This window comes from Gopherus flavomarginatus, chromosome 1 (assembly GCF_025201925.1).
Source record: "Gopherus flavomarginatus isolate rGopFla2 chromosome 1, rGopFla2.mat.asm, whole genome shotgun sequence".
NCBI classification, from domain to species: domain Eukaryota; kingdom Metazoa; phylum Chordata; order Testudines; family Testudinidae; genus Gopherus; species Gopherus flavomarginatus.
The window spans coordinates 273981256-273994970 of NC_066617.1; the positions used below are offsets into that span (position 1 = coordinate 273981256).

The following is a 13715-nucleotide window of genomic DNA, read 5'->3' on the forward strand; positions in this document are numbered from 1 at the left end:
AAATCTATTGCACACAAATATGTTTGGTTACAGTAGTGACACATTTTTTGCTTTGTTGATTTTTTCTTAGACACAAACTAGCTAATAAGAACATGACATTGCTCAATACAATTTAGAAAGGCCAAACAAGTCAAAGTGGGGATTGCTAAGGGGTACTTCTTCAGTATCTTCTAGTGAAGACCAGAACCCCGCTGTTTCCACACACATATTGCCACCACTAATTATTTGGCACTGGTGTATCATTATATGCATCTGTTGGGCATCCAGATAAACAACAGCCAAACAGACTAAAAGTGACACATTTTAAATAGAGTAGGAAAAAATAGTTATTAGGAGCATCTAACATGTTTTCACCACATTGTGCATGTTCAGCAACATTCCAATAGAAAACTATTTCAGGGTGGTTTTTTTTTTTGAACAAATAGGTTTTGTCTCACATTCCAAAGAATCTGGTTAGGTAATGATCTTTAGTGTCTCATTGTCATCATGTGTGACAAAAAGTTATGTGGAGCTCCCACATCTATTAACGGAAAAATGTATAATGCTCTGGGGATGGGTGCTTTCAATAAATAAAATAAATACTTGCTATGCTATCATTAAGACTACATCATGGGAAACAGTGAGATTGCTTTATAGATATTGCACAGATTCCCTTTTCAAACACACACCCATAGCATTTGTGGTTCAATACAGGTTTCTAAGCTATAACACCCCTTTTATTTCATAAGTACATATTTGTTCAGCTGTTATTTTAACGAGTCATTTGATCCACTGGTGTGGAATGCTGTACATGATATGCTGATGTTGTTTGGTTGTTTTATTGTTGTTTATGTCTGTGATAAGCAGCACATAAAATTAAAAGGGTGGTAAATTAAAGGCCTGTTTGTGCCTTCCTTACTCAGGCAATCCTCCACCCCACCCCACATGATGATTTTGCCTGTGTAAGAAATGTCAGATTGGGCCCTTAAACATGCTGGGCTATATTGTGCCCATTATACATAGGGCCTAGCAAGAGGCATTATAGAGCTGCATTGTCCCAAAGAAAAGCAAAGGTGTTCTTCCCAGGCTCCCCTACACCCTAATCTCTTCTTTACACATATATATATACAGACTGTTAGTGCAGGGGGAGCATGGACACGGCTACCCACCTTCATGGAGAGTGCAGCACATTCTCTCTGCATGGGGCTGTGTAGCCCTGCTTACTAGAGCCTGGCAATGGGGATGGAGCAATTGATCCACCTCCTTTCTTCCTCACTCCCCCATGCTTCCCTACCCAGGGGAATAGGGAGGATGCAGTTCCTACATTGCCTTGATCATAGGAACTGGAATTCAGCTTAGTCCTAGGAAGGCCATGCCGGGGGAGATGGGGGAAAGCTCTCCTTGGCAGATTCTCCAGCCTCCTACAGAAGGGGAATGTGGGCATAGGTTTGGCTACTGCATCCGTTGCTACTCAGATCCACCTGCCAAACCTCAGCTTCTCCTCAGTCACTCCACATCCTGCCCTGGCTTTGAGGGACGATGCCATTCCTAACACTCCCTGTCATTCACTCATGTTGTGTCCTGGATTTGGCCCTATATTGTTTATTATTAGAGCTATTGACTGCATTCCTGCTCTCCTCTAAGTTATTAATTTTGTCATGGTAACCAGATCAAGCTCTGTAAGTTTTTCCTTTCAAACTAGTTTGTGCCCAAGTGAACTGTAGCTACATAATAAAAACTAAACATTCAGCTGCAGATCAGTTAACTTGAACTACACTTGCTAGGGAGAGTGAAGCAAACTACCAGATAGTCCATATCTTCTTGATCTTGTATTTTAAATGTTTCTTTCTGTCCTATCTTTTCTTCTCTTTGGAGTTCTGTTTGATCAAATATTCCTGATTCCAAAAGCTTTATTGTTTATTGTACATCCCTTAATAAAAAGTAAGCCTGGAACTAAATACCCAGTTAAAAAGAAGATTTAGTAATCTTTAGGGCTGTCAATTAATTGCAGTTAACTCATGCAATTAACTGAAAAAAGTTAATTGCGGTTAAAAAATGAATCACGATTAATTGGAGTTTTAATCACACTATTAAACAATAGAATGCCAATTGGAATTTATTAAATATTTTTGGATGTTTTCTACATTTTCAAATATATTGATTTCAATTACAACACAGAAAACAAAGTGTACAGTGCTCACTATTATTATTACGAATATTTGCACTGTAGCACTGTAAAAATGATAAAAGAAATAGTATTTTTCAATTCACCACATACAAGTACTGAAGTGTGATCTCTTTATCATGAAAGTGCAATTTACAAAAGTTTGTTACATAACTGCACTCAAAAACAAAACAATGGAAACCTTTAGAGCCTACCGATCTGCTCAGTCCTATTACTTGTTCAGCCAATTGCTAAGATAAACAAATTTGTTTACATTTACAGGAAACAATACTGCCCACTTCTTATTTACAATGTCACCTGAAGTGAGACCAGATGTTCCCATGGCACTTTTGTAACTGGCATTGCAAGGTATTTACGCACCAGATGTGCTAAACATTCGCATGCCCCTTCATACTTTGGCCACCATTCCAGAGGACATGCTTCCATGCTGATGATGCTCATTAAAGAAATAATGTGTTAATTAAATTTGTGACTGAACTTCTTGAGGGGAGAATTGTATGTCTCCTGTTCTCTTTTACATGCATTCTGCTATATATTTCATGTTATAGCAGTCTCAGACAATGACCCAGCACGTTGTTCATTTTAAGAACACTTTCACTGCAGATTTGACAAAATGCAAAGCAGATACCAATCTGAGATTTTTAAAGATAGCTACAGCACTCAACCCAGGGTTTAAGAATGTGAAATGCCTTTCAAAATCTGAGAGGGATGAGGTGTGGAGCATGCTTTCAGAAGCCTTAAAAGAGCAACACTCCAATGTGGAAACTACAGAACCCGAACCACGAAAGAAGAAAATCAACCTTCTGCTGGTGGAATCTGACTCAGATGATGAAAATAAACATGTGTCAGTCCATACTTCTTTGGATCGTTATCGAGCAGAATCTGTCATCAGCATGTCCCCTGGAATGGTGGTTGAAACATGAAGGGACATATGAATCTTTAGTGCATCTGGCATGTAAATATCTTGCAGCATGGGCTACAACAGTGCCATGAGAATGCCTGTTCTCACTTTCAGGTGACATTGTAAACAAGAAGCAGACAGCATTATTTCCTGCAAATGTAAACAAACATATGTCTGAGCGATTGGTTGAACAAGAAGTAGGACTGAGTGGACTTGTAGGCTCTAAAGCTTTACATTGTTTTATTTTTGAATGCAGTTTTTTTTAAGTAATTCTATATTTGTAAGTTCAGCTTTCATGATAAAGAGATTCCACTACAATACTTGCATTAGGTGAATTAAAAAAAATTTTTTTTTTTACCATGCAAATAGTTGTAATAAAAAATAAATCTAAAGTGAGCATTGTACACCTTGTATTCTGTATTGTAATTGAAATCAGTATATTTGAAAATGTAGAAAACATCCACAAATATTCAAATGAATGGTATTCTATTATTAACAGTGCAAGTAATCTTTTAATTGTGTGATTAATCACGATTGATTTTTTTAATCACATGACAGCCCTAGGAATTTTGAAAGATGGCCGAATAGCTGCAGCCTTTTAATATGATCCTCCAACTGACTCCAATGAGGAGGATTGCAGCACCAGTACCGCCTTATTGAAGTCAGTGAACCATATCCACACCTGATGTAATTTTTCATGGCATCATTTGAATCAATGGAGCCAAGACAAATTAAAGTATCTGAGGATCTGGCCCTCTGATGCTACACAGGTGCCGTGGTCTGCTCCCATAGAACAAGTGGCAGGATTCGGGTGTGAACTCCTCTATTTGTCCATAAATGAGGAACAGCATAAGCAAGAGTAGTTCAAGGTGACCTACATTAACCTGGCACTGTATGTCTGATCAGCTCTAGTGGGACCTTTTATAGGAGAGATAAGTTAAAGGTTTTATATCTCATTATTAATCCCCTATAGCCATTCAGCTCCCAATCATTTTTAAAAGATAGTTTCCACATCAGAACTATTATTGCCCTCTCTTATAGACACGTGACAAAAGGGGCCGTGCTAATATACCAAATATTGTAGATCCTGATTTGTTTTACAGAAATGATTATGCCTGTTTTAACACCTTCTGCATAGATATATATTTAGAATATCAGCAGGTTATCTCAGAGGTTATCTGTACTGTTGGTGGGATATATTGTAGGGCCATTGCACTGTGATAATAATCATGTCATTAGAACTTTAGAAATTGCCTAAATTTCCTTCATCATTTTCAACCCTTCAAATAAAAAGTTGAGCAACAGTTAAATATAACAGGCAGTAGATTAAGCACTGAAACAAGTAACATAGCAAGCAACATATGGTCTATACAGTTTACTCAAAATGGTGTAAAGGTTTTTTAAGAAAAATCCTTCCTGCCTAACAAGTATATATGATTCCTCTTAAATTACACAAAAGTAGATATTTGCAGCAATAAAATAATATTTAGCTTTAAACACTGTATTAAAATTGAAAGTTTTGATTCTGTATTGAAGATCCCTTCAGAACTAAGCAATGTATATTTGTGCCTACCTACCTGCTGCAAACTTTAAAACTATTATACATCAATTAAGTAATTACATCTGAGTTAATAATCACTTAGTAAAAAGGTAAAGAACATTAATGACAGAAGAATTACATTCTTCCCCTCCAATCACTGCAAAAAATAAAGGAAATTATAGCAATAGCTTAAAAACAAATGAGAATAGAAATAATAGCTTCCATTCTTTTCTTATCAACTCCAGATACACTGTTGAGCTTCCAAGTGGAAAATAAATAATTCTTGATAATAGGAGAAAGCAGGATGTAGAATTATATTGATGTAAACTGTATCTAGTGAAATATCTTTCTGTTAATTTAAAAAAAGTTGCCCGAGGAAAGTTATAAGTTCATCAAGTAATATTTAAAATTTGCATTTAAGATCTGATTTTCAGCAAAATAAAAATAGAAGGGAAACAATTCATGCTGGGGGCTATTTTAAAAATGTTCCAGTGGGTGTATTTAAAACATGCTTCCCTACTGCCCTGGGAAACAAGTGCATTCTTTATGGTTGATAAACAGGTATTTTTACATGCAGTGTTTGAAACTATATTTTATTCAACTGTAAAAAGACCAGGATTGTTTCTCTCTGTATAGGTATTATGTTGATGCATTGATGTGAAATATAGATTATGCTAATATACCAAGCAAAAGAATGCTTCTGATGACAGGCAAGTAAGACTAGTTGAATAGCTAAAAACAGAGTTGAACTGCACCAAATATAAATTAAACTGCTGAGAATTTTCTGAGAAATCCCTCCATTAACCATGGCTGCTACTGTCATCCCTCCAAACTCTCCAATTCAGAAGGTGAAGAGGCCAAAATATGATTTCTGAAAAGGTTTCTTCTGGTCTTTTTCATTGTTATAAAGAGCACTCTCCCGACCCCAGCAAACAAACCATCATAATCTCTCCCACCAAATAATTAACCTCTTGCCTCCCGAGCTGTAGCAGATCACTAGAAAGACTGGCTAGAGGGCGTCACCCCAATGCCAGCTCTTCTCATCTGGGACCCCTCTAAGAGGCCTCGCCAGCTGTGTTGCAGCAGGCCCGTTGCTCTGGGGATGTGTGTATACAGTGCTCCATCAATGAGCCTAGCTCCTTCTCGCTGGAGGCCAGCAGCTCAGGGGGGCTGCTTATTAGCCAGGGGGGCTCTGGGCGCCTACCCCAGCCCAGTGGCTGGCAGGCGGGCGGACAGACAGACAGACACAGAGAAGCAAAGAGGTATAAGAAGCCCCAGCAGGGGCTGGTGCAGACCGTCCAGTGCCAGCATGGAGGGGAAGTCCTTGCAGTTGGACACGCCGGTGGAGTCGGTCACGCAGGTCTTCCAGAGGTTGGCCCAGAAGGTGGCGGTGGTGATGACGGTGCCGTCGATGGACGAGACCTTCCAGTAGTCAGTGGGCAGCGTGGAGGAGACCAGCACCCAGCCCGAGATGGCCAGCAGGAAGGCGATGATCTCCGCAGCCAGGCTGGCCATGGAGGATGCTGAGCGAGCGGAGCCCGGGGCGCCGGCGGCAGGAGGAGGCGGAGGGAAGCGGTCCCGGAGCAGCAGGCGCCCGCTGGAGGAACTGCACAGAGCACCTGGCCCGGCAGCCGCCCGCTTTGCAGCCGAATCAGCAGAGGGAGCTGCAGCCCCAGAGACCCCACCCCTGCAGCCCGCGGAGCATCCTCCCCCTGCCTGCGAAATCCTACCCGGGGGGACTCTGCTAACCCGTGGGGAGACTAGCCACTTCCTCCTGCGGCGGCGGGAGAGCCGGCGTCTCTTCCCTCCCCCAGCCCCAGCCCAGGGGCGCAGCTACCTTTCTCCCTCCCTCGTAGCCACTCACGCTAACTTTATTTCCAGAGCCTCCTTTCCCCTTAGCAGCCGCGCCTGTGATGTGTCTGTGTTGCTTTCCAGTCACGACGGGACCAGGCTGAGAGCCCGAACGCACCGGATCCCTGCCAGTGTTTGTAGCCAGCCCCCCCAAATGATAATGGCTAAATAGAGGACAGGTGTAGACGCTCTGATTGCGCCAGTAAAAACTGGACCATGACTCCCAGCATGACAGCACCGCAAAATCTCAGGTCTGGTAGCTGGACCTGATGCAGCCAGTTGGATCCCACCAATCCCACTGCCTAAATCAGGGATCGGCAGCCTTTGGCATGCGGCCCGCCAGGGGGCTGCGGGAAGGGACACAGGCCGAGGCATGTGCTGGCTGCTGCTGCTTCCCGCAGCCCCCATTACCTGGGAAAGCAAACCACAGCCAGCGGGAGCTGCAATCACCCAAAACTGTGGACGCAGCAGGTAAACAAACCAGCCCAGCCGACCAGGGGGCTTACCCTGGCGAGCCGCGTGCCAAAGATTGCCGATCCCTGGCCTAAATGGAGAACAGAACATGTTTGGACTATGTTTAAATCTGGGTCCTGCTGTACCCCGGTACAACAGTGCTGAAAAAACTTGGATGTGGCATCTGGATCCTGCCAAATCGTGGCCACAAACCCAGTAATGATTGTTTCTACTATTCCACTAAACAATGTGCACCCAGCATATTCTGGAGTCAACTCTCTACTTTGCCATCTGTGTCCTAGAGGCTCTGGATATTTGTTGACCACTTACCCTCCATTCTTACCATCTACAATTTAGTACATAAACAGCTTCTGCTAGTCCACCCGAGTAATCCAGATCCTAAAGCACCAGAATATTGTTGTATCAGGATGCATCATGGTCTGCGCTCTCTGTCTTCCTGTCTGCCCATATAGGTTAGCCAGAGCTATGGTCTTCCCTTGCAGGGCCGGCTCCAGGGGTTTGGCCGCCCTAAGGAGAAAAAAAAAAAGCTGCGATTGTGATCTGCGGCAATTCAGCGGGAGGTCCTTCGCTCCGAGCGGGAGTGAGGGACCCTCCGCCGAATTGCCGCCGAATATGTGAAAGAGCCGCCCCTCTCCGGAGTTGCCGCCCCAAGCACCTGCTTGATAAGCTGGTGCCTGGAGCTGGCCCTGTTCCCTTGATTAGTAAGGGGAAACCCTAATGTGGTATTGAGCTGCTAGCCTGTAGATAGCGAAGGTGCTAGGATTGGTGAGAGTGCAATATATATACACTCATCTCTGCTATGGAGAGTAACTTGTTTATGGGATGTGTTTGTACCTTATTCGGCAGTAGCTATTCCCCTCAGTTTTGGCTAGTTGACAAGGCTTTAGAGGAGGGGTTGCAGATCCACTGAAACATTCCTGTCTATCCAACATTTCTAATCAAGCCTTTGTAATGATCGGCTGTAGTTTGGACAGGAAAAGTTTAATTGTAGGATGGAAATGACTATAAGAGCGTGTTTTGTTTATTTGTTTGGAAGTTTTTTGGGTGGGGGGAGGTAGAAGGGGGTTGTTCTTTATAATTATGAAAAAGACCAGGAGAAACACTTCCAGAAATCACATTTTGTCTTCTCTTGTGAATGTGAGAGTTTTGGGGGAATGTCACTAGCAGAGATAGTAAATGCGGGGGATTTCTTAATATTTTCTCAGCAGTTTAGTTCTAGCTGGCGCATTTCAGCTTTGTTTGTAGCCGTAATGCTAATGGGAGGGGGCCATGGTGAAAGTGCCACCCCCAAGGTTTTTGGATTAGCTCAAAGTTGCATTGGCTGTGGAGCCACTGTTAAGCAGAGGTCCTGTACTAAGTCAGTACGGCTGCTGCTGGAGCAGTCTGAAGTGACACTCCAAATGGGTGGTCACAATGCTACAGAAATCTGACCCAGCTGTGCCTCCATACAGCTGGAAGGGCAGTTGGATCAAACAGTGTTGTGACCTGGCATGTGGACACTCTGTTCCTGTACTGTGCAGTAGAGCACAGGGGAATCCAAAAAGAATTTGGTTCCTGGTGGCACTGGCTCATGCATTGTGTGTGGTTAATAGAGACAGGAGACTTCCTGGCCAAAGGATACCTGGGGTCCCTGAAGAAGGGGAGAAGTCAAGTGGGGACCATGGTCCCTGCCAAGGGGAAGGAGGGGGAATTAGATTTTGCCCTCCTCACAAGAAATATCTGAATTGGTGCCAATCATCAGCTATGGGAAACAAGAGCATTCCTATGCTCCATATAGCAACCTAATCTATATTTTAATTAAATGTATGGATATGTATTTCTACATATAATCATACACAACACACACACAGAAAAATCCTTGCCAGTGTACGTTTGAATAAAATATGGTTTCAAACTCTCGTAAAAATATGTGTTTATTGGCCATAATGAATGAACTTGTTTTCCAGGGCAGTGCATAGAAACATTTAAAAAATAGCCCCCAATTTGAATTGTTTCCTTCTTTTACTGATTTTTCTGAAAATGAGAGCTTAGATGCCAGACATTTTAATATTGTTGCTCCAACTTTTTAATTATGTGTTGAACTTGTAATTTTCTACCTGCGACTTTTTTAATTAACAGAATGATATTCCACAAGCTAGAGTTTGCATTAATATAATTCTACAACTTGGTTTCTCCTGTGGTCAATAGTTATTTATTTTCCCCATTTGAAAGCTCAACAATGCCTTTGGAGTTAACATGAAAAGAACACAAGTTAATTTGTCTTTTTTCTTATTTGTTTTGAAACAATTGTTACATTATCTTTTATGTTTTTGCCAAACAGGTAGTGGGGGAAGGGGAAGAACAAGCCTTTACGTCTTTCTTTTATAGTGAGTGTTCTTTTGCTTTTTACCAAGTGATTATTAACATTAACGTAATTGCTTCATTGATATATAGCAGTTTAAAAAGCCTGCAACAGTTAGGTAGACAGACATGTTTCAGAAAGTCTCTGAGGGAGTGTACTCTCTTGCCAGTTTCCCACTCTGTTGACGGTCTAGCGGGATATTATCAAGATCTATATCCACAGCTACTGATACAGTGGTTCCTGAATGCCCTTGCTCTGACTTTGCCCTTCCAGGTCACTGTGGTTCACAGATGACTTGCAGAGGATGAAAAGAGAGGGAAGAAGGTTATAATACCAGTGGACGAAGTCCCAGACTAAATCTGATCTATATGACACAAATCATTTAAAAAAATCTTACTTGGAAGCCGTGCAGGCGAGGGTAAGTTTTGTCTCCGTCATAGTATTGCAGTGTTATGCACATTTAAATTGTTTTGGGTAGTGAATAGCTTGGTTAATCCAATCTACCTACACTTGGAAACTGAATCGAGTCTTTTTTCTTGTTGTGAGGAATTTGCAGATTACTGTGTTGATAAAATTGTTGGTTGTAGATGCAGCTTGTTGAATTCATGGATGCAGGATAACGTCTGGAGGAGACAAATGCAGATCATTCTCTGTGTTTTGGTCAGTGTTTCTCACTGAAGGTGTGGAAGTGTTCAGGGTCCTTTGGGCCTCCTCCTGTGCATTGGGAACTATGTCACTCCAGGCTGGTAAAGGCCAGTAGTGAGAGGGTCCTTTGTTGGTGGAAATTATCATTGCTTTGTTGTGTGAGAGTTGGATGCTAGGTGTGTTGAAAGATGCGTCAGTGAGGCTTTTACTCAAAAAATCAACTCATGTTTCTGATGATCTCACCAACACATTATTGGTATTGAGTCTCCTGATTTTGGGGGGTTGATCGTTAAGAAGATGGTGATGAAGCAGCTCTGGCAATATTATCAGTATTGAGATTTTCTTGTTGCTATTAAATCTGGATTTAGACTTGGGTATGGGACAAAAACTGCAGGCACTGGTCAATGATCTCACACTTATAGATGAACATAAGAGATCTGATTCTTCTGTATGCTAAGGCCACATTACATCACTGTGGCAGAGTAGGATTCATGATTCTATGAATGAGCTGCAGCAATCCTACCAAAATAGGCCTCAATGTGAATATAAATGTAAACTAGCCATATTTTAAGGTCTGTTTTACACTGACAGTGAAATGAGAACCAGGCCTACAATGTCCAGGGTGATTTTATTGGATCTGTCCCTTGTCTTTGATGTGGTTGATCATGAGGTGCTGATGACAATGCCATGGTCCTTAGTAGAAGTAGATGGAACTGCTCTGAAGTAGCTTTGCTTCTTAATATCAGAGAGGAACCAGAGAGTGATTATTCATCCATCCCAAAGACTTCCTCATGCTGGGAACTGCAGGGTTCTGCTGTATTGCCCACCCATTTTTTCTATATGTGTATTAGACCTTTAGGAAGATTAGTAAAGAGATTGTGGGCTACAATGTCTGCACTAGGTGAATGTTACCCAGCTGTATTTGTCCTTACAGCTGATTTCTCAGGTGCAGGGTAATGGATGACCAGGAGACTGGGTCCTGAACGAGGACCTGCTGGTTGAGGCTCAGTCTGGATAAGGCTGAGATAACATTAGTAGGTTTGGGAAAGCAATGGAAGAATTGACTAGAATTATATCATCATGGCAAAATGACTGTGCAGCCATTGATTGTGAATCAATTTCACAAGTTAGTGGTCTTATCTGACCTAAAGCTACTACTGTGTGTCCTGGTAGCAGCGATGAAGAACACATTTTTCCATCTTTGCTTGCTAAGTTGTGTAATTTTGTGGCAGGGACATGATCCACTCTTGCCTCTTTCAAGACAAACAAACTATTCGGAGACCTTCAAATCAAACACCCAGTTATTTATTTACAAAGTTCATTCCCGCCACCTTTATTGTGGGACTCTCTATTTATTGTATATAGTATGGGATGTTTGGGATTTACTCTGCTTCTACTCTTAGGCCTGGTTTGCATTGCAAAATTTTACTCGCATGCATCCACCCACCCTGAATTTTCAGTCCTGCCAACAAAACCCTGAATTCTTGCCAGTGAAAGTTAAACCAGTTCCCCAAGTGATATAAGGCCTCTAGCAGTAGTGTTCGACCAGCACAGTACCTGTGTGGATGCTGCCGTACCGCTACCAGTACAAGCAGTCCTCCAGCAACAAGCTCACAATGCCATTGTGCCCATGCGAGTGACTGCTCTGGTTGAATTTTTGCTGCCTAGGGTTCACAATGACCCATGGCTCCCACCCCAACTTAAAATCCCCAGAGTGTTTTGGCAATGTCTCTTTTCCTGCTAGCCCACCTTTGCGAGCACACAAGTATGGCTCCATGGAAAGCTCCAGTTAAGCCTTGTGCTTCTGACTGGTCCAGAAACGAAATCTTGAATGCCCTGAGCTTGTGGGAGGAGCAGTGCAGGCAGAGCTGCGAAATTCCGGAATAAAGATCTTTATGCAGATATTGCATAGAGGTTTCAGAAGCTGGGGTATGACAGGGATGATTTCCGATGGTGGGCAAAGGTGTTTAGCCTAACCAAAAGAAGGCTGAGGGGAGATATGATTGCTCTCTACAGATATATCAGAGGAATAAATACCAGAGAGGGAGAGAAATTATTTAAGCTCAGTACCAATGTGGACACAAGAACAAATGGATGTAAACTGGCCATCAGGGAGTTTAGACTTGAAATTAGATGAAGGTTTCTAACCATCAGAGGAGTGATGTTCTGGAACAGCCTTCCAAGGGGAGTAGTGTGGGCAAAAGACGTATCTGGCTTCAAGACTAAGCTTGATAAGTTTATGGAGGGGATGGTATAATGGGATAGTCTAATTTTGGCAATTAATTGGTCTTTGACTATCAGTGGTAAATATACCCAATGGCCTGTGATGGGGTGTTAGATGGGGTGGGATATGAGTTACTACAGATAATTCTTTCCTGGGTGTCAGGCTGGTGAGTCTTGCCCACATGCTCAGGGTTAGCTGATGGCCATATTTGGGATGGGGAAGGAATTCTCCTCCAGGGCAGATTGGCAGAGGCCCTGGGGGTTTTTCACCTTCCTCTGCAGCGTGGGGCACGGGTCACTTGCTGGAAGATTCTCTGCATCCTGAAGTCTTTAAACCACGATTTGAGGACTTCAATGGCTCACAGGTTTGATACAGAAGTGAGTGGGTGAGATTCTATGGCCTGCATTGTGCAGGAGGTCAGACTAGATGATCATAATGGTCCCTTCTGACCTTAAAGTCTAGGATTCTATGATTCTATGAATGAGCTGCAGCAATCCTACCAAAAGACAAAGGAGGACAACAAAAGATCTAGTGCTGTCTCCCAGAGCTTCTGCTATTATGTAGAGCGTTACACCATACCGAGAGGGGATCCCACCATCTACCCACTATGGGCAGGGGACATCTCATGACATCCAGAAGAAGGCATCCTTGAATTGCACACAAACTATAAACTCTTTGAAGAGGGGGATGTTGATGATGCAGAGCTGATGGAGAGCGAAGACTTCCTAAAGACCCAGCTGAACTCCATTGAGGAAGGAGCAAGGAATTCAGGGGGTGTAAGTCACTGGCCCCATTAATGAATGCCATTTGTTTTACTTTTCCCAGGGTCTCCAAAACTTCTCTTCCTCTCTCAAAATAGCAGCTGACCACGTGTGAACAGGGAACAAAGGAATTCTGCTTTAAAGTAGCTGGTTTATTTTAAGAGCATGCACTGGCCTTACTAGGCAAAACCAACAGAAAGAAAACAGAAAAAAGCAGCCAGAAACATTCACAAATACATAATGCCAGCAAATAATTTTGCTTTCAAAGTATATACTTTTGCAGGCAAGGAAACCAAATAAAATTCAATACATTGCAAACAGGCAAAAAGAGAGAAAAAAAAAAAAAGCTTCCAGCAATGTAAGTTATGTGCAAACTAATACCTGAGCATTTAAATACATATGGAGACAGTGCTTGCCTGCAAACCAGTAAAATTAAATACAACAAAAATAGAAAATAGTAGTAACTGGGCATTCTGACTATATGCTTTTTCAGAAAACGCATTGTAAACTTTCAAGTGTAAAGCACATTACACCTGCTGTTCAAAATTGTGGTTTTCAAGTCCAAAACTCATCACTTGTATGTTGTGGTTAGATTCAGGAAAGAGATAGAAACAGTGTGTAGTTAGTTCGGCAGGATCGTGGCTTGGACAGATTCACAACTCTAATCAGCCATCATAACCTTCTACTGCACATAGAGCTGCTGGTTAATCTTGGCCTCAATAGCTTTCTGGTCCTCTGGGACAATTTCACAGAACTTTTCGAGGAGGTTGTGTTTGATCTTTGCCCAGACATTCCTAGGCATAGCAGCCTTCTT

General features: G+C 42.4%; 1 protein-coding gene across 1 annotated transcript in view; it reads right to left on the reverse strand.

Annotated features, from left to right (window-relative positions):
• CLDN10 (claudin 10) overlaps positions 1-6126 on the reverse strand; it is a 37469-nt gene extending 31343 nt beyond the window's left edge. The window contains exon 1 of the mRNA XM_050952269.1: positions 5901-6126. Within this exon, the coding sequence (XP_050808226.1) occupies positions 5901-6120 (220 nt within the window). The 5' untranslated portion in view covers positions 6121-6126. The remainder of the gene's footprint in view (positions 1-5900) is intronic.
• Positions 6127-13715: the final 7589 nt, after the last annotated feature.